The 25,222-nt window shown below is 41.3% G+C and overlaps 1 protein-coding gene across 1 annotated transcript in view; it reads right to left on the bottom strand.

Moving 5' to 3' along the window:
- Window positions 1–25,222, bottom strand: part of ror2 (receptor tyrosine kinase-like orphan receptor 2) — a 147,191-nt gene that overhangs the window by 15,384 nt on the left and 106,585 nt on the right. The window contains exons 6-8 of the mRNA XM_062031076.1: window positions 17,303–17,617; window positions 16,974–17,228; window positions 4,118–4,323 (exon numbers count right to left, since the gene is read on the bottom strand). Of these exons, the coding sequence (XP_061887060.1) occupies window positions 4,118–4,323; window positions 16,974–17,228; window positions 17,303–17,617 (776 nt within the window). The remainder of the gene's footprint in view (window positions 1–4,117; window positions 4,324–16,973; window positions 17,229–17,302; window positions 17,618–25,222) is intronic.

The raw sequence follows: 25,222 nt of genomic DNA, 5'->3' as shown, positions 1-25,222 counted from the left end.
AGTAATTTTACTTGCATTAGTTGAAGTTAGATGGGCGGTCTTAACTCCGCTAATATTTGGCATCAAGCCAAGCAGCTGTGTGCACGTATACGTATCTACATTTTTTGTATATACATGTGCAAAACAGGGGAGCTGTTAACTCATGAGAGCAGCGTATGTGTGTTTGTGAGAATGGCAACGTGTTGGATGAGTGACGTCCGTGAGTGAGTGGGCGACTACAGAGAGAAAGGAGCGGGCGCACTGCGCAGTAAAGTGATGAATGGGTCTGGTGATGTCTTGCAAAACTGATAATAAAGCAACCAGAATTCTGACCGGAAAGCGGATCTTAGTAGACCCATTGCGGGGTAAAGTGAACTGAAGGGAACGTCTCCCCTGGGCTCCTCTACTATGGTCTGCACTGGAGCAAACAGCAGGAAAGGTGTAACAACTACATTATTACCTGTCGGTCTTTATAACTCCTTGTGCAGATCTGAATGCTTATTATTTAAATGTTTACCTAAATTTGAAGCAAAGGTGTTAATACTATTTGCCCCATTAGGCAAGGCGTGTTTAAAGCAACACTTGAAGCACGGCTCTTCCTTGTTTAAAGCGTTACCTTTACCGTTAGTTTTGAAGCCCAAATACCTCCATATTGCGCTTCATGCACAGTCTAACTTATATCTGTCAGTAGACTCCATATGAAAGTGCTAAAAATTACAACACTGCTGGCGGTGAGAAGACACAGTCAAAGTGGAGGCATGTAAATAAGACCGCCCACAAACAACACCTCCTAAACAGACTGTCAGAAAGCTGCTTGAAGATGATCTGTAAAACATATTCTATGCAAAATCTTCACCAAAGAACCACAGTATGTACAGTAGACCACAAGGAAGTGTTTTAAGTATAGAAAACAAAAGTATAACGACCTATTTAAGCAAATAGAGTAATACTGCCTAATAATTAAAATGCAACAATTTACCAAAACATTTTTTTGAAAAATGTCAACAAAAAAATAAATATTTCAGAGACACGTGTGTGAGATGACGAAGGTTATTATTTGTATGCAGGCAGCCGAGGATGCAACGTGCAGTTGAAAAGTATAATGATAAAACAAACAAAACGCTAGAGCAACAGGAAAGTGTTCTGAAAACATAGGGGAAGCTACGCACAACAAAAAAACTGTACAGACTACAAAGAAAACAAAAACGGAATTCTGTACAACAGCAAAAAAGATGTTTCATCAGTTCGTGCTCATAGACTTAGACCATGTCTAAGGTCGTTTAATCCTTTAAACCAATAATAATTTAGCCTAAGCCCTGTTTCAGCCACGCTAAACCATTGTTTAAGGTCCACCTCCTCGGACAATGTTTTACACGGAAGTCAGCCGTGTAATTCTTGAATCTCCGGCACTTAGCGTTGTATGGACTCATTGATCGTTTACAAAGTGAGTTCGGAGAGGAAGTGACGCCAAAAACACCCCGCCCACACAGGAAGTGACGCCAGAAAGAACGCACCACAGGCAGCTTCATAACAAAGATGGAGGCGGATCATCCAGACATGCCTGTGTTTCTCCTTCTTCTACATGTACAGGCGCTTTTGATAACCTCAAATCAATACCTTAAGAGAAGGCAATGGGCGATTGCAGCTATTTCGTATACAAACACTTCTCAGTCTGCAAGAGAACTTTCAAATGTCCGCGTCAGCTATGAGTCTAATTACTGAAAAACGTTGTCCCTTCCTCCCGTGGATGTGATCGTAATAGGCAGTGTGTGACAACAAATATTGCTTTATGGATGTGACAGTGAAATGGCCAGGCAGCGTGCATGATGCCCGCATCTTCACTAACTCCGCCATTAGCGCGCAGCTGAAAGATGGAACCATCCCCTCGTGTCCCAAACAACTGCTGGAAGATGAAGATCCGCTCCCTGTTTTTCTTTGGGGTGACCCAGCTTATCCCCTGACGCCATATCTCACAAAAGAATACCCCAACGGCGGAGTCAACCCACAACAACAATACTTTGGGTATTCTCTGTCTAGATTAATTGTTGTAAAAGGTTTTTATAACATTGTTTACGTGTCCAATAAAGATTTGATTAATTTATGATGTCTCAGGTGTGATTCACTACAATAGACACACTGGATTCTAGTTAGTTGAAAAACCACAACACTGGATATTGTTTAAAGGAGATACATTTTAATTTAAAAACTTGCACACAAAACACAACAAACAAATGTAAAATGCACAGCAAACTATTTACAATATAGCTCTTCTAAATAACTTCACAGTGAAGTAAAGTCATCTACTGGAGAGCAGATGGACGCTTTTTTTTTTTCCGCGCATGTGTACTAGGTCGCGTTGAGCCGGCGGACGGAGGGGGCGGGGGTCTTAAACGGTGGCATTGTTCTGTGTGGACACGGATAAGGTTAGGTGTGATTTACCCTGGATAACCTTAGCCTCAGATTGGTCACATTTAGTGCAGCGGCTGGTGCCAAAGGCCCCAAAATATATACTTCAAAAACCAGGAGAGTGTGCCTGGGCAAGGATGGTTTCGCCCTATCGTAGTGGGAAAAACAGCTGTTTCAATGCAAACGAGCAATCCTAACTGTCAAAGCCAACGACAGTCGTTGAAGTGTAAATTCCCCTCGTTAGCATTGAGGTATTGTGTGGCAGAACGATCGCTGTGGATTGACCCCGTGTAAGCCTTAACATAAGTCAAAAAATATGTGCCAGTAACCTCCATTAGAGTGTCTGTATGAGCTGGAGAGGAAAACTCTGTACAGGGCACGTCATCTTGTGGGGGCGTGTCCCAGCTGACATGCTTGGGGTGCCGGTGACTAGGGTTCAGCTGTCTCTGTTACGCCTGCACTGCACTGGCTTGCAGCCCCAGGACAAGAAAAGTTCTGTCAAGTTGCCGTTTTCGGTTGCATTGTCTTAGAGGAAGGCTGCTCGTCGCAATGGCCTGACGATGTAAACTTCTTTCTTGGTCGCAGGCTCAGCACGTGGCCAGAAAGAGTTTATAGGGACCATACCGCTATCTGGCCCCCACATCAATGTCTCTAGTACCTTGGGAGGGTAACGCTGAGCCTTTGTTTCCAAATCCACCCAAGAAAAACTTCTCAAATTACTCGTCAGTGTAATCGTAATCGTCCGCGAAATCACATGGTTGGGACATTCTTTCAGGGACGCGTCGTGTGAGACAAGGAAAGTTATTGTAATCTCTTTTATGCAGACAGGAGGCAACATGCGGTAAAAAATATTTAATGATAAAACAAACACAGGCGAGAGCAATATGTCTGAAAACATAGGGGAAGCTATACATGACAAAAAAAACTAAACTGGACAGACTACAAAGAAAACAAAAACAGAATGCTTGACAACAGCAAAAAAACTCAATGTGTGTGGAGCAGACGACGTCCACTATGTAGATCCGTACAAGACATCACCATGGAATGAATAATGTCCCAACAGAGAATGGCGTTTCAGGCCTAACTTAAACAATTCTAATTGCAAACAGAAAACAGGTGCGGGCAAAAGTGCGAAGGGTAAAGGCGTGAAGCAGTTACAGGAAAACACCAACAAACCAGGAAAAGCCACCAACATAAAAGTCTAGGACAGGAACTAAAACACTATACACAGGAGAACACTCACAAACTCAAAATAAAGCATGATCTAGTGTGTCAGATCATGACAATTAAACGCCACATGACACAACAAAATAACTTCCAATGCAGGCAGATATTGGTAAAAACAAAGTTAGTAGCCAGTAGCCAGGAGAAAGAGGGAGGGGAAAAGTGTGTTTAACTGAGAAAGAAAGTGAAACTGAGAGAGAAAGAGATGCACTTCTTAAACAGAATAGAAGAGACACTGCGGTCGCATAAACTGAGGAAAAGCAAGTTAATTGCTGGATGTTGTCTCGATCCCATTACACTAGTATCGATCTGATACTAATACAAATGGTTTGAAAAGGGTTGAACTTGACCAGAGTAGTTTTGTTTGCCTTGAAAATGAATTTCACTTTAAAAATAAGTACTAGCAGAACTTTGATTATTCAGGTTGTTGCTGTGGTTAGTTTCCTGCTAGTTTCCGCTTCAACATATGAAATGTAGGCGGGTGAAAATTATGTGTGTGATGTCCTACCTGATGTTTCTGCTGGTTGAGGAGGGATAGCTCTATGTCTTGGTTGGATGAGCTGCTGGGCTGACAGCGAGGAGGCATATCACTCGGTGTCTTCAGCTTGTTTCGACACATGCAGACCAGGAAGAAGAGGCAAGCGATGATCAAAGGGACGGCAATGGCAGGGATAAGAATAAACAGTATCTCCTTTCTGGGGTTCTCTGGAGCTTCTGTCAATAGAAAGATAGTCATATGTTTAGTATATATGTACAGTATTATGAAAATATCATCCGTCATAAAAATGTATTTGCTATTTACATGTATCATGATTGTTCTCTATGGAGATTAATGTGTGTCTTTATATGCAACCAAACAAAAAAACGTTAGTGTTTTTGGATTTATTTACGACTAAACTTCAATCTTTTGGGCGGGGCCTCTTTTAAACAATATGTTAGAAGCTTTTTTATTGGGCAGTCTCAAATGGCGCGCCCATATGGACGTGACTGCTAGCTACTTCTCTCTCTCAACACATTTGTTGGGAAATTATTAAAGACTAGGAGGGGTGGACAATACTGACCAATAAATAAAAGGCTTTTAACATATGAGGTTGAGTCGTGCCAAAAAAAAAAACCCAAAAAACAATTTGTAACTAAAAACAAGGAATTGCAACCAAAAAATGATTTGGTGCACACTATGGCCACACTAACAGCACAACTGTCCCAAAGCTGACTGAATAACAAGTTAAATGTTTTATTTTAATTAATCAAATGCCAGCCATCATTTTCATTACATTTTTGTTCCTAATATAAGTGATTTGGAGCACTTGAAAATAATATAACAAATACAATATTGTTTTTCATGAGCTGTGTCTATAATGTTTTATGTTTAGGTGGGTGTACAGCATTGGAAAAAATGTGTACCCCTTTCAGAGATCACATTTAGTTCCGCTTAATATATATTTTTATTAGCATTTCTGTAGTCTAGTAACAGCATTCCATGATAATATTCATATGACAAATTAACATTTCTTAATAAATGTTCATCTGTTTGGGGAGCTATGGCTCCCCAAACAGATGTGCACTATGGTGTAATGATCTGGAATTGACACTTTGTGTGGTGTTGGAGTTATCCAACTTTTTGTGTGGCTCTTGTTTTACAATTCCACAGTATTCTGGACATCTGTGTTGGTGAATCTTTTGCAATTTGTTTAATGAACAATGGAGATTGCAAAGAAGAAAGTTGTAGGTGGGATCGGTGTATTAGCGGCTGGCTGTAGCAACACAACAAGGAGTACTTACTAGCCGATGCTAGCCGCCAACCGCACGGATGATCGGGTGAAGTCCTTCGTCGCGCCGTCGATCGCTGGAACGCAGGTGAGCACGGGTGTTGATGAGCAGATGAGGGCTGGCTGGCGCAGGTGGAGCGCTAATGTTTTTATCATAGCTCTGTGAAGTCCGGTTGCTAAGTTGCTAAGTTAGCTTCAGCGTCGTTAGCAACAGCATTGTTAAGCTTTGCCAGGCTGAGAATTATTAACCGTGTAGTTACATGTCCATGGTTTAATAGTATTGTTGATCTTCTGTCTATCCATCCAGTCAGGGATTTATTTATTTTGTTTCTATCTGCATTTGAGCCAGATGCTATCACGTTAGCTCAGTAGCTAAAGAGCTTCACTGATGTATTGTTGTGGAGATAAAAGTCACTGTGAATATCCATTTCGCGTTCTCGACTCTCATTTTCAAGAGGATATAGTATCCCAGGTGGTTTAAAATTCAAATCCGTGATCCACAATAGAAAAAGGAGAGTGTGTGGAATCCAATGAGACCTTGTACCTAAGTTACGGTCAGAGCGAAAAAAGATACACCCTGCACTGCCTCTCTAGTTCTTCACTCTAACGTTCCTCATCCACGAATCTTTCATCCTCGCTCAAATTAATGGGGTAATCGTCGCTTTCTCGGTCCGAATCTCTCTTGCTCCATTGTAAACAACGGGTAATTGTGAGTAATCCTTCCTCCTGTGACGTCCCGCTACTTCCGGTATAGGCAAGGCTTTTTTTTATCAGCGACCAAAAGTTGCGAACTTTATCGTCGTTGTTCTATACTAAATCCTTTCAGCAAAAATATGGCAATATCGCGAAATGATCAAGTATGACACATAGAATGGATCTGCTACCCCCGTTTAAATAAAAAAAAATTCATTTCAGTAGGCCTTTAAAGCGTCTCTACAGACGTAATAATTTAACAGTGTTGACGAACATTGTTTTCTCTGTTGTGGCCGCTTGCCATTACCTGTTACTCACAGTTGCATTGCAAAATCATACAGAACAAATTGTTATCTGTTTATTTTGTTTATAGTTCAGAAGGGATTTGATTTTGTGCGCAGCATAGATTTGCTGTGCGCAGAGGGCATGTGAGCAAAGCGTAATTGTGCAGGCACACACTTTAGAGGGAACGTTGGTAATAACCATTGCTGCTGTTAACTGTAAATGACTGATATTTAATATTGTGCACAAGTCCATTTGTGTCAGCAATTCAACCTCAAATCATACTTGCCAACCTTGAGACCTTCGAATTCGGGAGATGGGGGGGGGGGGGGGGGTGTTGAGGTGTGTGGGTGAGGTGGGGGGGGGTGAATATTGTAGCCCGGAAGAGTTAGGGATGTAAGGGATTCTGGGTATTTGTTCTGTTGTGTTTATGTTGTGTTACGGTGCGGATGTTCTCCCGAAATGTGTTTGTCATTCTTGTTTGGTGTGGGTTCACAGTGTGGCGCATATTTGTAACAGTGTTAAAGTTGTTTATACGGTCACTCTCAGTGTGATCTGTATGGCTGTTGATCAAGTATGTCTTGCAGTCACTTTCGTGTGTATGCAGAAGCCGCATACAAAAAATGATTCCTGGGCGCGGCACCGCTGCTGCCCACTGCTCCCCTCACCTCCCAAGGGGTGAACAAGGGGATGGGTAAAATGCAGAGGACACATTTCACCACACCTAGTGTGTGTTTGACAATCATTGGTACTTTAACTTTAATACAACATGTGACTGGGCCGGCACGCTGTTTGTATGGTGAAAAAGGGGACGCGTCGACAGATTGTAGAGGACGCTAAAGGCAGTGCCATCACGGCACGCCCTTAATAATTGTTGTCCGGGTGAAAATCGGGAGAAATTCGGGAGAATGGTTGCCCCGGGAGATTTTTGGGAGGGGCACTGAAATTCGGGAGGGTTGGCAATTATGCCTCAAATGTGAATCTGATTGATATAAACTAATTACATGAAAACGTGAATTATGTCAAGCCTTTGTTATCATTTTGATGATCATGGCTTACAGTTTTTGAAAACCCCAAATTTACTGAAATGTTCATTTTAATTTCGAGTTTCAGTAGCTCTAAGCCATAATCATCAAAATTATATCAAAAGAAGCTCTTGAAATGTCTTGAGTTGCATGTTAAGAACATATGTCATATATTAGTTTTACCTTGTAAATCCAAATGCTGGAATAAAGGAACCTTTGCATGATATTAAAATTTTTTTTGTTTTACCTATACCTAGTTACCAGTATAATGCTCATGATGTTTTGTTCATACCTGCTTATTCTCTACTTATGTACATTAGCCTTTTCATTTATGGATGCAGTGGGTTCCCTCCGGGTACTCCGGCTTCCTCCCACCTTCAAAGACATGCATCTGGGGATAGGTTGATTGGCAACACTAAATTGTCCCTCGTGTGTGAATGTGAGTGTGAATATTGTCTGTCTATCTGTATTGGCACTGCGATGAGGTGGCGACTTGTCCAGAGGGGGTACACTCTGGTTGCTTTCGGGGGCCTTCCGCCCGGGAGCAGCTGGGATAGGCTCCAGCACCCCCGCAACCCCAAGAGGGACAACCGGTAGAAAATGGATAGATGGATGGTTGGATGAAGTGTTTGGGCGGGGTACACCATGGACGATTCCAACCCAGGACCTTCTCGCTGTGAGGCACAAACGCTAACCACTGCGTCACTGTGCTGCTAATTTCAACCAATTTCAAACCAGTAATCGGATTATAATTACTTATCCAAAGTCAGTGTGCGTTACTGTTTTATCATTTTCCATTGCAAAAATATGTATTGCAGTCTTCTTGTGTCCCGAGGACTGACCGCATCTTCGGCACAAGTCACATTTTCAGCACGAAGATAAACCACATGTAAAGTGGTGATCAGACCCAGGGGCGTCCAATTAGGCAAACAGCAAGATTTCTAAAACAATACATAAGATGTTCTTCTATTTTAAACAATCATTTATATATTTTGTCTTGATTTGAGCTGTTAATAATACATCAAAATGCTTAATCATGATAGTTTTAAAATACCCCACCATCACGCAATTGACCATTCCATATCGCTGCAGACTTGAGTGGAGTTACCCAAGTACAGTGGAGAATAGAAGAATCAATTTTTTTTATTAAAATTATCCAATGTATGTGATCTACAACAGTGTATGATGCAGAAATGACGTGGTGAGTAAAGCGTTTCATCACAAATATGTGAGTAATTAAGCGCTCAAATAATGTTCCTATCAATTAGGCCTACAGTTAAAGTTGGAATAAGTTATATTTATTGTGCAGTGATGTGTAAGCTCGCACAGTAGTTTGTAACAACATGCTAAATTTTATGTTGTTTTTGTTATGTGGTGAGTCCCAATGACTGCTTTGGACCACCAAATATGCCACTGATCAGACCAGACCAAATCTAAATCAGGGATTTAGATTTTATTATGTTCAGGTAAATATGTGTGAATGCTAAAATACATACATATACATTAATTTGACTTTTTGTATTTAAGGGGAACTGCACTTTTTGGGGAAATTTGTCTCTCATTCACAATCCTTACATAAGACAAAAACTCATATGTTTTTCTTTTTTTTGTGTGCATTTTAACTTGTAAATAAACGTTAGCAAAAGTCAGCTAGTAATGGCGTCAATGTCATATTGACGTAATGCGTCTATTGCTCCCATAAAGCCCTCTAAAATCACTGAAAAACCACCAACCATAATTCATTTACATCTTGTGACCTAAATATTAACCCCAAGTATTAGTGTTATTATAACCGCTAACATTATAGAGATGGTGTCAAACTCATTTTAGCTAAGGGGCCGCATGGAAGGAAATCTATTTACATGTGGGCCGGACGGGTAAAATCATGGCATAATAACTTAAAAACTTCAGATTGTTTTCTTTGTTGTACTTTGGCCCAAAATAGAACAAGCACATTCTGACAATGTGTATGTCACTAATTCTAATTCTGAGGAAAAAATTGGTGCAGTTTCAAAAACAACAGAAGAACACAATGAATTTAGACTTAATCTCAGTGTATCTACAAAGCAATTATACTTTAAATCAAAGCCCATCTAGGATTGAACAAAAAACTAAATAAAGCATAAATAAAAACTCTTCTACGTTTGTATGTTAACTTTCTTTAAATTTGCACAGAAGACAATCATTTTCACAGAACTATATCAATCATACTTGCCAACCCTCCCGCATTTTCCGGGAGACTCCCGAAATTCAGCGCCTCTCCCGAAAACCTCCCGGGACAAATATTCTCACGAATATCTCCCAATTTTCAGCCGGAGCTGGAGGCCACGCCCCCTCCAGCTCCATGCAGACCTGAGTGAGGACAGCCTGTTTCCACATCCGCTTTCCCACAATATAAACAGCGTGCCTGCCCAATCACGTTATAACTGTAGAAAGATCGAGGGCGAGTTTTTGGTTTCTTATGTGGGTTTATTGTTAAGCAGTTTCATTAAAGTCCTCCCAGCGCAGTAACAACACACAACAGCAGTCACGTTTTTGTCTACTGTAAAGCAGTTCGTCTGCTGTAAACAGCAATGTTGTGACGATCTTAAACAGGGCAATACTGCCATCTACTGTACATGCATATGTCACAATAACATCTACGACTTTTAGAGAGTGCCGTGCACAACTGCTCACACAACAAGGAGACGAAGCAGAAGAACGAGGAAGATACAGCCATGGCGACGCCGACGACGAGTAAGATGAAGAAATACGCTTGTAAGTTCCAAGCCGCAGCTGCGATTGGATCTGGATAGCCTCCGGGAAGAAGTAGTGGACTACCAAGTGCTTAGCAGTGAAGATCTTCCTCAGGAAGCAAAGATTGACTGGTTTTGGGCCATGCTAGGGAGAGATGGAAGATTCCAGACTCTAGTGCATTTGATGAAAGCCCTTTTGTGCGTGCCACACAGCAATGCATCATCAGAGAGGGTGTTCAGCATGGTTAGAGAAATAGTGACAGAGAATAGCACAAGGATGGACAATTCAACCCTTAAAGGCCTACTGAAACCCACTACTACCGACTACGCAGTCTGATAGTTTATATATCAATGATGAAATCTTAACATTGCAACACATGCCAATACGGCCGGGTTAACTTATAAAGTGCAATTTTAAATTTCCCGCTAAACTTCCAGTTCGAAACACCTCTGAGGATGACGTATGCGCGTGACGTAGCCAGTAGAACACAGGTATGGCTTCCACATTGAAGCCAATACGAAATAGCTGTTTTCATCTCATTCTGGATGTATTCTGGACATCTGTGTTGGTGAATCTGTTGCAATTATGTTCATTGCATTATGGAGAAAGAAGCTGAGCAAGCAAAGAAGAAATGTATCGGTGCAAAGCGGACGTATTTTGCGAAGGAAGTCAGCAGCAACACAACACAGCCGGTGTTTCATTGTTTACATTCCCAAAAGATGCAGTCAAGATCGAAGAACTCGGATAACAGAGACTCTAACCAGGAGGACTTTTGACTTCGATACACAGACGCCTGTAGAGAACTGGGACACTGGTGAGAATAGAGACATGACAGGTGGGGCGCGAGGAACGGGAGGAAATTTCACTTTTATTTTTTTTATTTTTTTATTATTATATTATTTTTTATTTTTTTTTACTATGCTTTCATTTTCTATACACACTGGAAATCACTTTGTGATTCTGTCTGTGGAATCCGCTATAGAGATACATGTAAATTACTTATTTTTTTTGTATGCTTTACATTTCTAGGTAGGAGCGAAAGTTTGACAGGCAGCAACAGTAACTAATGGGGGCAGGGCTAAGCGGAAGCTTTGTGAATGGCGAGTCACTGTGCGAGGATTTGCTGTTTTGCAAATACATAAAAAATAGAGCCACTGCTGATGAGCTGTTCAAGATAATGGACAGTTTCCTCAAAGAACACGACCTTAAATGGGAAAACTGTGTGGGCTTTTGCTCTGATGGCGCGCATGGCAAAGTCAAGAAACGGGCTGCAGGCTCTAATAAAGAGGGTTTCGCCAAATGCGCATTGGACACAATGTGTCATTCACCGGGAAACACTCGCGTCAAGGCAGCTCAGCCCCGAACTCAATGAGGTTTTAACAGTGGCAGTGTCAAGCCTGCAACCCCGATTTGAAAAGCTGTGCAGTGCAAAACAGGCTAATTGCAGCCACTAATGCTGGAGTACTGTAAAACTCATGTTCACTTGCCCTGTCCTCCTTTTTTTGGCAAAGATTGCAAAGTGGCTCTTTTATTTTCATTTATTATTGAACTTGATGCAAGTTATTTGATTTATTATTGAACTTGATGCAAGTTATAACACTTTTATTTGATTTATTATTGAACTTGATGCAAGTTATAACACTTTTGTTTTATTTATTATTGAACTTGATGCAAGTTATAACACTTTTGTTTTATTTATTATTGAACTTGATGCAAGTTATTTGATTTATTATTGAACTTGATGCAAGTTATAACACTTTTATTTGATTTATTATTGAACTTGATGCAAGTTATAACACTTTTATTTGATTTATTATTGAACTTGATGCAAGTTATAACACTTTTATTTGATTTATTATTGAACTTGATGCAAGTTATAACACTTTTATTTGATTTATTATTGAACTTGATGCAAGTTATAACACTTTTTTTGATTTATTATTGAACTTGATGCAAGTTATAACACTTTTGTTTTATTTATTATTGAATTGATGCAAGTTATTTTATTTGATATTGAACTTGATGCAAGTTATACCACAGCTGCACAGTTATTTTATTTATTATTGAACTTGATTTTATTTTATGTTATTGAGTTTGAATGTATAAAACTTGATGTTAGTTGATGTTCGATAAATTTGAAAACGTTAAGCTTGGCATTAGTGTTCTGTTGGGGCGATGGGGGCAGGTGGGGCTTGAAAACTCCCCCTTGTCCAAAGTGGGGGATGACAAAAAAAGTTTGAGAACCACTGGGTTAGGTGAACAGTCTTTTGGGCTGAGTGATTGTGTGTGTTGTGCAGGTGTTTGAATTGGATTGGCGGCTTATATGGAGCTAGGAGCTAGGAGCTAGCATAGGAGCTAGGAGCTAGCATAACAAACACCTAGGTGTTTTTATGCAGGATTAATTTGTGGCATATTAAATATAAGCCTGGTTGTGTTGTGGCTAATAGAGTATATATATGTCTTGTGTTTATTTACTTTTGTAGTCATTCGCAGCTGAATATCAGGTCACCCCCGGCTCTCACAGCATCTTCCCTATCTGAATCGCTTCCACTCCCCACTAGTTCTTCACTTGCACTTTACTCATCCACAAATCTTTCATCCTCGCTCAAATTAATGGGGAAATAGTTGCTTTCTCGGTCCGAATCTCTCTCACTTCAAGCGGCCATCATTGTAAACAATAGGGAACTTTGCGTATATGTTCAATTGACTACGTCACGCTACTTCCGGTAGGGGCAATGCCTTTTTTTTATCAGATACCAAAAGTTGCGATCTTTATCGTCGTTGTTCTATACTAAATCCTTTCAGCAAAAATATGGCAATATCGCGAAATGATCAAACATGACACATAGAATAGATCTGCTATCCCCGTTTAAATAAAAAAAATTCATTTCAGTAGGCCTTTAACTCAACAATGAGTAGATGAGTGTTATGTGTGTGTATACGTGTTAATAAATGAACACTGAAATTCAAGTATTTCTTATATATATATATATATATATATATATATATATATATATATATATATATATATATATATATATATATATATATATATATATACCGGTATATATATATATATATATATATATATATATATATATATATATATATATATATATATATAATAAAATAAATATATATATATATATAGCTAGAATTCACTGAAAGTGAAGTATTTCTTATATATATATATATATATATATATATATACCGGTATATATATATATATATATATATATATATATATATATATATATATATATATATATATATATATAATAAAATAAATATATATATATATAGCTAGAATTCACTGAAAGTCAAGTATTTCTTATATATATATATATATATATATATATATATATATATATATATATATATATATATATATATATATATATATATATATATATATATATATATATATATATATATATATATATATATATATATATATATATATATATATATATATAAATATATATATATATATATATATATATATATATATATATATATATACAGCAGTGACGTGCGGTGAGGTTCATGGCTGGTGAGGCACTGACAGTTAAGTAACTATGTTACTTTTTAAAGGTGTAATCAGTAATCAGATTACTTTTTCAATGTAACTGGCAACATTGGTGTGTGCGTAGGTGAGTGGTTGTGGTGATTTGGCTCAGGAACACACAAGCACAAATGCACACAACAATGTGTGTGGGTTGGGGGGGAATGGGTAGGGATGATTGTACTAACAGAAACACATTCACACATACTTGCCAACCCTCCCGAATTTTCCGGGAGACTCCCGAATTTCAGTGCCTCTCCCGAAAATCTACCGGGACAACCATTCTCCCGAATTTCTCCCGATTTCCAGCCGGACAACTATATTGGGGGCGTGCCTTAAAGGCACTGCCTTTAGCGTTGTCTCTCACCTGAAAAGGAGACTATTATATATGTCTCCGTTATCCATAGGTTTATCTATAACCCAAAAAGTAGGCAGGCACGGAGCTATTTCTCAGCGTGTGTTTATTCCAGCCAGCACGTTAATACACTGACACACAACATCCGGATTCCCATCATGCATTGCTTCAAAACTACGGCAAGTAGTAATGTCCTAAATTTCCAGCCGGACAAACAATGTTGGGGGCGTGCCTTAAAGGCACTGCCTTTAGCGTCCTCTCACCTGAAAAGGAGACTATTATATATGTCTCCGTTATCCAAAGGTTTATCTATTACCCATAACACGGTGGCCGAATGGATATAGTCACCCATGAACGGTCAGAGAAGCACAAGGCGGCGGCAACGCAGTATTATGGGCCACCTTGCAAGCGACATCCCGTTCTCATCAGCCCTTTGAGACACTTGTGATTTAGGGCTATATAAATAAACATTGATTGATTGATTGATTGATTTGCGAATGTTTTCAACAAATCCGTGAAGGATATGTTCCCGGATTCAGAGATCGCTCGCCAGTACTCAAATGGCAGAACAAAGGCTATTCAAATAGTGAAAGGTAAGTGTTGGTTTCCATATGAGTTGGGAAATTGTGTTAGATGTAAATATAAACGGAATACATTCCCATCCATGCATCAATTTTCTACCGCTTGTCCCGTTCGGGGTCGCGGGGGGTCGTTGGAGCCTATCTCAGCTGCATTCAGGCAGAAGGCGGGGTACACCCTGGACAAGTCGCCACCTCATCGCAGGGCCAACACAGATAGACAGACAACATTCACACTCACATTCACACACTAGGGCCAATTTAGTGTTGCCAATCAACCTATCCCCAGGTGCATGTCTTTGGAGGTGGGAGGAAGCCGGAGTACCCGGAGAGAACCCGCGCAGTCATGGGGAGAACATGCAAACTCCACACAGAAAGATCCCGAGCCCGGGATTGAACCCAGGACAACTCAGGACCTTCGTATTGTGAGGCACATGCACTAACCCCTGTTCTACCGTGCTGCCTAAACGGAATACAATGATTTGCAAATCCTTTTCAACCCATATTCAATTGAATGCACTACAAAGACAAGATATTTGATGTTCAAACTCATGAACTTTTTTTTTTTTTTGCAAATAATAATTAACTTAGAATTTCATGGCTGCAACACGTGCCAAAGTAGTTGGGAACGGGCATGTTCACCACTGTGTTACATGGCCTTCCTTTTAACAACACTCAGTAAACGTTTGGGAACTGAGGAGACACATTTTTTAAGCTTCTCAGGTGGAATTCTTTCCCATTCTTTCTTGATGTACAGCTTAAGTTGTTCAACAGTCCAGGGTCTCCGTTGTGGTATTTTAGGCTTCATAATGCGCCACACATTTTCAATGGGAGACAGGTCTGGACTACAGGCAGGCCGGTCTAGTACCCACACTCTTTTACTATGAAGCCACGTTGATGTAACACGTGGCTTGGCATTGTCTTGCTGAAATAAGCAGGGGCGTCCATGGTAACGTTGCTTGGATGGCAAAATATGTTGCTCCAAAACCTCTATGTACCTTTCAGCATTAATGGCGCCTTCACAGATGTGTAAGTTACCCATGTCTTGGGCACTAATACACCCCCATACCATCACAGATGCTGGCTTTTCAACTTTGCGCCTATACTGTAACAATCCGGATGGTTCTTTTCCTCTTTGGTCCGGAGGACACGACGTCCACAGTTTCGAAAAACAATTTGAAATGTGGACTCGTCAGACCACAGAGCACATTTCCACTTTGTATCAGTCCATCTTAGATGAGCTCAGGCCCAGCGAAGCCGACGGCATTTCTGGGTGTTGTTGATAAACGGTTTTCGCTTTGCATAGGAGAGTTTTAACTTGCACTTACAGATGTAGCGACCGACTGTAGTTACTGACAGTGGGTTTCTGAAGTGTTCCTGAGCCCATGTGGTGATATCCTTTACACACTGATGTCGCTTGTTGATGCAGTACAGCCTGAGGAATCGCAGGTCAAAGGCTTAGCTGCTTACGTGCAGTGATTTCTCCAGATTCTCTGAACCCTTTGATGATATTACGGACCGTAGCTGGTGAAATCCCTAAATTCCTTGCTGGTTGAAAAAGGATTTTATTAAACGGTTCAACAATTTGCTCACGCATTTGTTGACAAAGGGGTGACCCTCGCCCCATCCTTGTTTTTGAATGACTGAGCATTTCATGGAATCTACTTTTATACCCAATCATGGCACCCACCTGTTCCCAATTTGCCTGTTCACATGTAGGATGTTCCAAATAAGTGTTTGATGAGCATTCCTCAACTTTATCAGTATTTATTGCCACCTTTCCCAACTTCTTTGACACGTGTTGGTGGCATCAAATTCTAAAGTTAATGATTATTTGCACAAAAAAAAATGTTTATCAGTTTGAACATCAAATATGTTGTTTTTGTAGCATATTCAACTGAATATGGGTTGAAAATGATTTGCAAATCATTGTATTCCGTTTGTATTTACATCTAACACAATTTCCCAACTCATATGGAAACGGGGTTTGTATATATAAGAAATACTTTAATTTCAGTGAATTCTAGCTATAAATAACCCCGACCCCGACCCGACCCCCCCCCCCCCCCCCCCCCCCACGCCCCCAATCTCCCGAATTCGGAGGTCTCAAGGTTGGCAAGTATTTACATGCACGCACACAGTACAATCACTTTGGTGTTCTTACTATCACTGGTCTCTGTTTTAATGTTGTGCTTTATTTATTTGTTTATTACTTGTTTGTTGTGTCATCAGCTTGGTTTGCAGACTTTGCAGCTATTAGAAAAATAAAAAATGGTGAACGCTGACTGGACATGCTTGCTTCCCCAAATTTGAAATATGTTTTAACGGTTAAGATTTCGATGTTGACAGCGTGTTACTTACGGCAAGGTTGAATGTCACAAATGTCTACCCTGACCCGGGGGTTCAAGGTGAAACACCAGGGAGCTTGCATCTGGCCTCCTGGGTTGCGACAGTAGTTGTGGCTGCCCCATAGTTCAGGGTACTCCTGGACCAGATGGTGACTGTGAGGGTACTGAGTGCTCCACGGCTGGCAGTGATGACCTGATGTTGTGGCGCTGACGGTGCCCCTATAGTCAGCACCACTTCCATTGTAGCAGCTCTGGTCTGTTGGGTACTCTGTAAAATGTTAGTGAAGCCTGATCAGACCAACACATTTCCGCAAAGTCCACTGCATCTGTACTACTGCTTACGTGTGTGTAGTTTTTCGGACGGCACGCCTATCCTCATACAGGAAGCAGCATCGAGTGTGCCAGGCCGAGGCAGCAGGTGGCAGCGTGGAAGCTCTAGCTGCATCAGGATCATGGGGTTGGCTCGGGCAACGCTGTACTCGGCATGGCACAGATTATTCTCAAGGGCCTCGCACTCGTCCCGACAGACTTGACGTCGCCTAGGACTGCGGGATCCCTCATCACATAGCGGGAAAACGTAATGGCAGAAGGACGGAATGGCAAATTTGGAACACTGATCTGACAGGTGAGTGGAGGTGCCAATCATTGTGAGGGCAGCTGAGAAGGAGGAAGTACAGACACAGGGTCACATTGTTGTAGATTAGGAATGTAACGGTAAACAGTATAATGATAAACTGCAATAAAATTCTTGACGGTTAGTAATACCGTTTAAAATTTTGTAATTACAGAAAAAACGTAATTTATTAATGCATTTTAGGCAACACTGCTTACTTCCGGAAACAAAGTCATTTTATTTTCATTAGCCAAACTGCTTTGTGTTTTATTTTGATATCAAAACTTTTTTTTTACATTACTTGTGTTTTTTTCATTGAAAACCATTCATGTGACATAGCATGTTGTTAATATTTTATGGTGTATAGTTAATTCCTATACGACATATTTCTGCTCAAACTCTGAATGACTCTGTCATCAAATGTACAATCATTAGCACATATAAATGTACATAACTTAAAGAATACCTCTCGCTCCATCAAAATATAAAAATAGAGATAAAGGCATCATGTAATGAGAAAAAGATGACACGTTGATACTTTACTAATAATGAACAAAAAACTAATATTGTCTTTAAATATAAAACCCAAAACCAGTGAAGTTGGCATGTTGTGTAATTCGTAAATAAAAACAGAAGACAATGATTTGCAAATCCTTTTCAACTTATATTCAATTGAATAGGCAAGGCAAGGCAAGGCAACTTTATTTGTATAGCGTTTTTCATACAGAAGGCAGACTCAAAGTGCTTCACAGACAACAAAGTGAAATGAAAGAAAATAAAAGCAAAATTAAAATGCAGACAATAAAAATAAAAACAGTGCGGATGTTAAAAGTTAAAAGATTAAAAGATTTAGCTGAAAGCTAAGGTGAACATAAAAGTCTTCAGTCTATTTTTAAAAGTAGTCAGAGTTGGGGAGAGTCTGACATCTTCAGGAAGTTTATTCCAGCTATTTGTTGCATAGTGACTGAATGATGCGCTCCCTTGATTTGAGTTTACTCTGGGAACCACTAACAGATTGGTCTCAGAAGATCTTAGTGATCTAGAGGGCTTATATAGTGGGAGCATATCAGTGATATACTTCGGCCCTAGACCATGTAGTGATTTATATGTGAGCAGGAGGATTTTGAAATCAATTCTCTGATGTACAGGGAGCCAATGTAAGGATTTAAGAATTGGTGTAATGTGCTCACATTTTTTGGTCTTTGTTAGAACTCTAGCAGCAGCGTTCTGAACAAGCTGTAGCTGCCTGACAGTTTTTTTGGGAAGACCTGCAAGGAGACCATTACAATAGTCTAGTCTACTGGTAATAAAGGCATGTACAAGTTTTTCAAAGTCTTGAGCTGACATGAGCCCTCTAAGTCTTTTTACATTTTTGAGGTGATAGTAGGCCGATTTTATTACTGATTTGATGTGACTGTCGAAATGTAAATCAGAATCTAAAATAACCCCAAGATTTCTGGCTTTATTTGAGGTTTTCAGGGACAGTGATTGAAGGTGTTGGACGACTTTAAACCTTTCTTTTTTAGCACCAAAAACAATTATCTCAGTTTTATCTTCATTTAGTTGTAGGAAATTTTGGCACATCCAGTGTTTGACTTGCTCAATGCACTGGCACAGAAGATCTGTGGGGCGATAGTCATTTGGTGATAGCGCTACATAGATTTGGGTGTCATCGGCATAGCAATGATGGTCAATGTTATTATTTTGCATGATTTGTCCTAGTGGGAGCATATAGATGTTAAATAAAGTCGGCCCCAAGATTGAACCTTGGGGGACTCCACACGTTACGTTGGTTGGTTCTGATACAAAGTCACCAATGGAAACAAAATAGTTCCTATCTTGTAGATATGACTTGAACCAGCTTAAAACTGTGCCTGAGATCCCCACCCAGTTTTCCAACCTGTCCAAAAGTATTGAGTGGTCGACAGTGTCAAATGCAGCACTGAGGTCCAATAGCAGTAATACTGAAGTTTTGCCAGTCTGTGTTTAGACGGATGTCATTTATAACTTTAAGAAGGGCCGTCTCTGTGCTATGAAGAGTTCGAAATCCTGACTGGAAGTTGTTGTGGCAGCCAGTTGTTGGAGGACAACTTTCTCAATATTTTACTTATGAAGAGTAGATTTGAAATTGGTCTGTAGTTGTTGATAACAGAGGCATCTAGGCTCTGCTTTTTTAGAAGAGGTTTAATGACTGCAGTTTTAAAAGCCTTCGGGAAATTGCCCGATTGAATAGATTTATTAACTATTTGCAATACGTCTGTTGATAGGCAGTCAAAAACATTCTTAAAGAAGTTGGTAGGTAAAACATCAAGGCAGCAGGTGGATGACTTTAGAGCTGTCACCGTTTTCCACTAGAGTTTTAGAGTCTATGGCATTAAAGCTTTCCATCATTGCAGTGTTACTTTTGTCTAAATGGGTTGGTGATCCAACTTTTTTACTTGAGATATTGATGGCGCGTCTGATGCCTTCAATTTTATCAGTATAAAAGAATGCAAACTCATTGCATTTCTGCGTGGAATGGAGTTCGGCTGGTATTTGTGTTGGGGGTTTGGCCAGTCTGTCAACGTTGCAAATAGGGTTTTGGCCTTATTTGTGTTGCTGTTTATGATATTGGAGAAGAATGTTTCTCTAGCACTTTTTAAGACTAAATTGTAGGCCTGGAGGCTCTTTTTATAGATGTCATGGTGAATATGAAGTTTGTATTCCGCCAGATTCGTTCAGCCTTCCTGCATTCTCTTCTCTGGACTGTTACAACAGCAGATTTTCTCCAGGGTGCCTTTTGCTTACCAGAAATCGTTTTAACCTGTAACAGGTGCAATGATATCTATGATATTCACAATTTGGAATTAAAGTTGCTTACAAGATCATCAGCAGGACATGGGTTTAGAGGTGGTAGTGAGGAGATGGTGTTTTAAAAGGGGACATTAGCATGTTCATTTATGTACCGCTTTTTGACATTCTTTGATTCTGTGTGTGTGTCCGGAATTACAGAAATATTAAGAAAACACAGAAATGATCAGACAATGAAGGATCAATCACAAGAACATCAGAAACATTGAGACATTTTGTGATAATCAGGTCAGAGTGTGTCCCTTACAATGAGTAGCATCTTTCACATGTTGAGACAGTTCAAATGTGTCTAAAATAGTAAATAAATGATAAATGGGTTATACTTGTATAGCGCTTTTCTACCTTCAAGGTACTCAAAGCGCTTGACAGTATTTCCACATTCACCCATTCACAAACACATTCACACACTGATGTCGGGAGCTGCCATGCAAGGCGCTAACCAGCAGCCATCAGGAGCAAGGGTGAAGTGTCTTGCCCAAGGACACAACGGACGTGACTAGGATGGTAGAAGGTGGGGATTGAACCCCAGTAACCAGCAACCCTCCGATTGCTGGCACGGCCACTCTACCAACTTCGCCACGCCGTCCCTAGTAAAAAATCATTTTGCGCCCTTGTCATTCAAATCGTCAATATGAAAATTAAAATCACCAGTTATAACCAGGCAGTCAAAGTCAGTGGAGATGCTAGAAAATAATTCAGTAAAATCATCGAAAAAATGTGCAGAATATTTAGGTGGCCTGTAGATAATTAACAAGAGAATTTTGGGAGAGCATTTCAACATAGCACACAGGTATTCAAATGATGAATAGACTGCAAAGACAAGATATTTAATGTTCGAAATGAGAAACTTGTTTTTTTTGCAAATAATCATTAACTTAGACTTTAATGGCAGCAACACATTGCAAAAAAGTTGGCACAGGGGCATTTTTACCACTGTGTTACATGGCCTTTCTTTTTAACAACACTCTGTAAACATTTGAGAACTGAGGAGACCAAATGTATAAGCTTTTCAGGTGGAATTCTTTCCCATTCTTGCTTGATGTACAGCTTAAGTTGTTCAACAGTCCAGGGTCTCCGTTGTGGTATTTTAAGCTTCATATTGCGCCACACATTTTCAATGGGAGACAGGTCTGGACTACAGGCAGGCCAGTCTAGTACCCGCACTGTTTTACTATGAAGCCACACTGTTGTAACATGTGGCTTGTCATTGTCTTGCTGAAATAAGCAGGGGTGTGCGTCCATGATAACGTTGCTTGGTTGGCAACATATGCTGCTCCAAAACCTGTATGTACCTTTCAGCATTAAAGGCCTACTGAAACCCACTACTACCGACCACACAGTCTGATAGTTTATATATCAATGATGAAATCTTAACATTGCAACACATGCCAATACGGCCGGGTTAACTTATAAAGTGCAATTTTAAATTTCCCGCTAAACTTCCGGTTGAAAACGTCTATGTATGATGACGTATGCGCGTGACGTCAATCGTTGAAACGGAAGTATTCGGACACATTGTATCCAATACAAAAAGCTTGGTTTTCATCGCAAAATTCCACAGTATTCTGGACATCTGTGTTGGTGAATCTTTTGCAATTTGTTTAATGAACAATGAAGACTGCAAAGAAGAAAGCTTTAGGTGGGATCGGTGTATTAGTGGCGGACTACAGCAACACAACCAGGAGGACTTTATGACTTGGATAGCAGACGCGCTATCCGACGCTAGCCGCCGACCGCATTGATGATCGGGTGAAGTCCTTCGTCGCTCCGTCGATCGCAGGTGTTGATGAGCAGATGAGGGCTGGCTGGCGTAGGTGGATAGCTAATGTTTTTAGCATAGCTCTGTGAGGTCCCGTTGCTAAGTTAGCTTCAATGGTGTCGTTAGCAACAGCATTGTTAAGCTTCGCCAGGCTGGAAAGCATTAACCGTGTAGTTACAGGTCCATGGTTCAACAGTATTGTTGATTTTCTGTCTATCCTTCCAGTCAGGGGTTTATTTCTTTTGTTTCTATCTGCAGTTAAGCCCGATGTTATCACGTTAGCTCCGTAGCTAAAGTGCTTCGCCGATGTATTGTCGTGGAGATAAAAGTCACTGTGAATGTCCATTTTGCGTTCTCGACTCTCATTTTCAAGAGGATATAGTATCCGAGGTGGTTTAAAATACAAATCCGTGATCCACAATAGAAAAAGGAGCGAGTGTGGAATCCAATGAGCCAACTTGTACCTAAGTTACGGTCAGAGCGAAAAAAGATGCGTCCCGCACTGCACTCTAGTCCTTCACTCTCATGTTCCTCATCCACAAATCTTTCATCCTGGCTCAAATTAATGGGGTAATTGTCGCTTTCTCGATCCGAATCGCTCTCGCTGCTGGTGTAAACAATGGGGAAATGTGAGGAGCCTTTCAACCTGTGACGTCACGCTACTTCCGCTACAGGCAAGGCTTTTTTTAATCAGCGACCAAAAGTTACGAACATTATCGTCGATGTTCTCTACTAAATCCTTTCAGCAAAAATATGGCAATATTGCGAAATGATCAAGTATGACACATAGAATGGATCTGCTATCCTCGTTTAAATAAAAAAAAATAATTTCAGTAGGCTTTTAATGGGGCCTTCACAGATGTGTAAGTTACCCATGCCTTGGGCACAAATACACCCCCATACCATCACAGATGATGGCTTTTGAACTTTGCGCCTAGCACAATCCGGATGGTACTTTTCCTCTTTGGTCCGAATGACACAACGTCCACAGTTTCCAAAAACAATTTGAAATGTGGACTCATCAGACCACAGAACACCTTTCCACTTTGCATCAATCAATCAATCAATCAATCAATGTTTATTTATATAGCCCTAAATCACAAGTGTCTCAAAGGGCTGTACAAGCCACAACGACATCCTCGGTACAGAGCCCACATACGGGCAAGGAAAAACTCACCCCAGTGGGACGTCGGTGAATGACTATGAGAAACCTTGGAGAGGACCGCATATGTGGGTAACCCCCCCCCCCCCCCCCCCCCCCCCCTCTAGGGGAGACCGAAAGCAATGGATGTCGAGTGGGTCTGACATAACATTGTGAAAGTCCAGTCCACAGTGGATCCAACACATCAGCGGGAGTCCAGTCCACAGCGGGGCCAACAGGAAACCATCCCGAGCGGAGACGGGTCAGCAGCGCAGAGATGTCCCCAACCGATGCACAGGCTAGTGGTCCACCCGGGGTCCCGACTCTGGACAGCCAGCACTTCATCCATGGCCTATGCAACTCCAATCCATCTTAGATGAGATAGGGCCCAGCGAAGCCGGCAGCGTTTTTGGGTGTTGTTGATAAATGGCTTTCGCTTTGCATAGTAGAGTTTTAACTTGCACTTACAGATGTAGCAACAAACTGTAGTTACTGACAGTGGTTCTCTGAAATGTTTCTGAGCCCATGTGGTGGTATCCTTTACACATCCCTTTTCGATGCAGTACCACCTGAGGGATCGTAGGTCACGGGCGTTCAATGATGATGTGAACGACTCGTGCCGTCGACCGGGTTCGCAGGACCATCAAGAAAGGACATTGCTTCGAGCAGGGTTGACTTTCTTTTATTTTTCAATAAATCAAAGTCTTTTGCGGATTTCTTTTCAGCACTTGCCTCGCTCTGCTCGCTCCTCCGTCTGCTTTCCAGCAGCACGTCGTCGTCTCCCTAGGGCTCTCTTGCGCTCTCGCTCTGCGTCCGCCTCTCTCTTGCGCTCTCGCTCAGCGTCCGCCTCTCTCTGGCTCCTCTTCCTCTCGCGCGCTGCATCTGCTGCTGGCTCTCCACCTCCTTCTGCCCTGTCATTCTCGGCTGCCGTCCTTTTAAACACTGAGAAGGGATCACTTAATTCTGCCCAGCTGCGCGATCCACGCACCTGTAGTCCATTTGGACGCGGGTCCGCCGGCCACGGCTCCTCACCGCCATCTTGGAGCGGGCTCCGGCGTGCCCTGCCTCGTTGTCTATCTGCCGGCCCCGCCTCCCCACAGATGGTTTTCGGCAATTTCTCCAGATTCTCTGAACCCTTTGATGATATTATGGACCGTAGATGGTGAAATCCCTTACTTCCTTGCATAGGTCGTTGAGGAATGTTGTCCTTAAACGGTTCGACAATTTGCTCACGCATTTGTTCACCAAGAGGTGACCCTTGCCCAATACTTGTTTGTGAAAGACTGAGCATTTCATAGAAGCTGCTGTTATACCCAATCATGGCCCCCATCTGTCTTCAATTAGCCTGTTCACCTGTGGATGTTCCAAATAAGTGTTTGATGAGCATTCCTCAACTTTCTCAGTTTTTTTTTGCCACTTTATGCCAGCTTTTTTGAAACATGTTGCAGGCATCAAATTCCAAATGAGCTATATATCCATCCATCCATCTTCTTCCGCTTATCCGAGGTCGGGTCGCGGGGGCAGCAGCCTAAGCAGGGAAGCCCAGACTTTCCTCTACCCAGCAACTTCGTCCAGCTCTTCCCGGGGGATCCCGAGGCGTTCCCAGGCCAGCCGGGAGACATAGTCTTCCCAACGTATCCTGGGTGTTCCCCGTGGCCTCCTACCGGTTGGACGTGCCCGAAACACCCCCCAGGGAGGCGTTCGGGTGGCATTCTGACCAGATGCCCGAACCACCTCATCTGGCTCCTCTCGATGTGGAGGAGCAGCGGCTTTACTTTGAGCTCCCCCCGGATGGCAGAGCTTCTCACCCGATCTTAAGTGGACCCCGACTTAAACAAGTTGAAAAACTTATTCGGGTGTTACCATTTAGTGGTCAATTGTACGGAATATGTACTTCAC

The sequence above is a fragment of the Entelurus aequoreus genome, linkage group LG21 (genome assembly GCF_033978785.1).
Source record: "Entelurus aequoreus isolate RoL-2023_Sb linkage group LG21, RoL_Eaeq_v1.1, whole genome shotgun sequence".
NCBI lineage: Eukaryota > Metazoa > Chordata > Actinopteri > Syngnathiformes > Syngnathidae > Entelurus > Entelurus aequoreus.
Note: the sequence above shows the minus strand (reverse complement) of the source record. Positions and strands in the feature narration are given on the sequence as shown.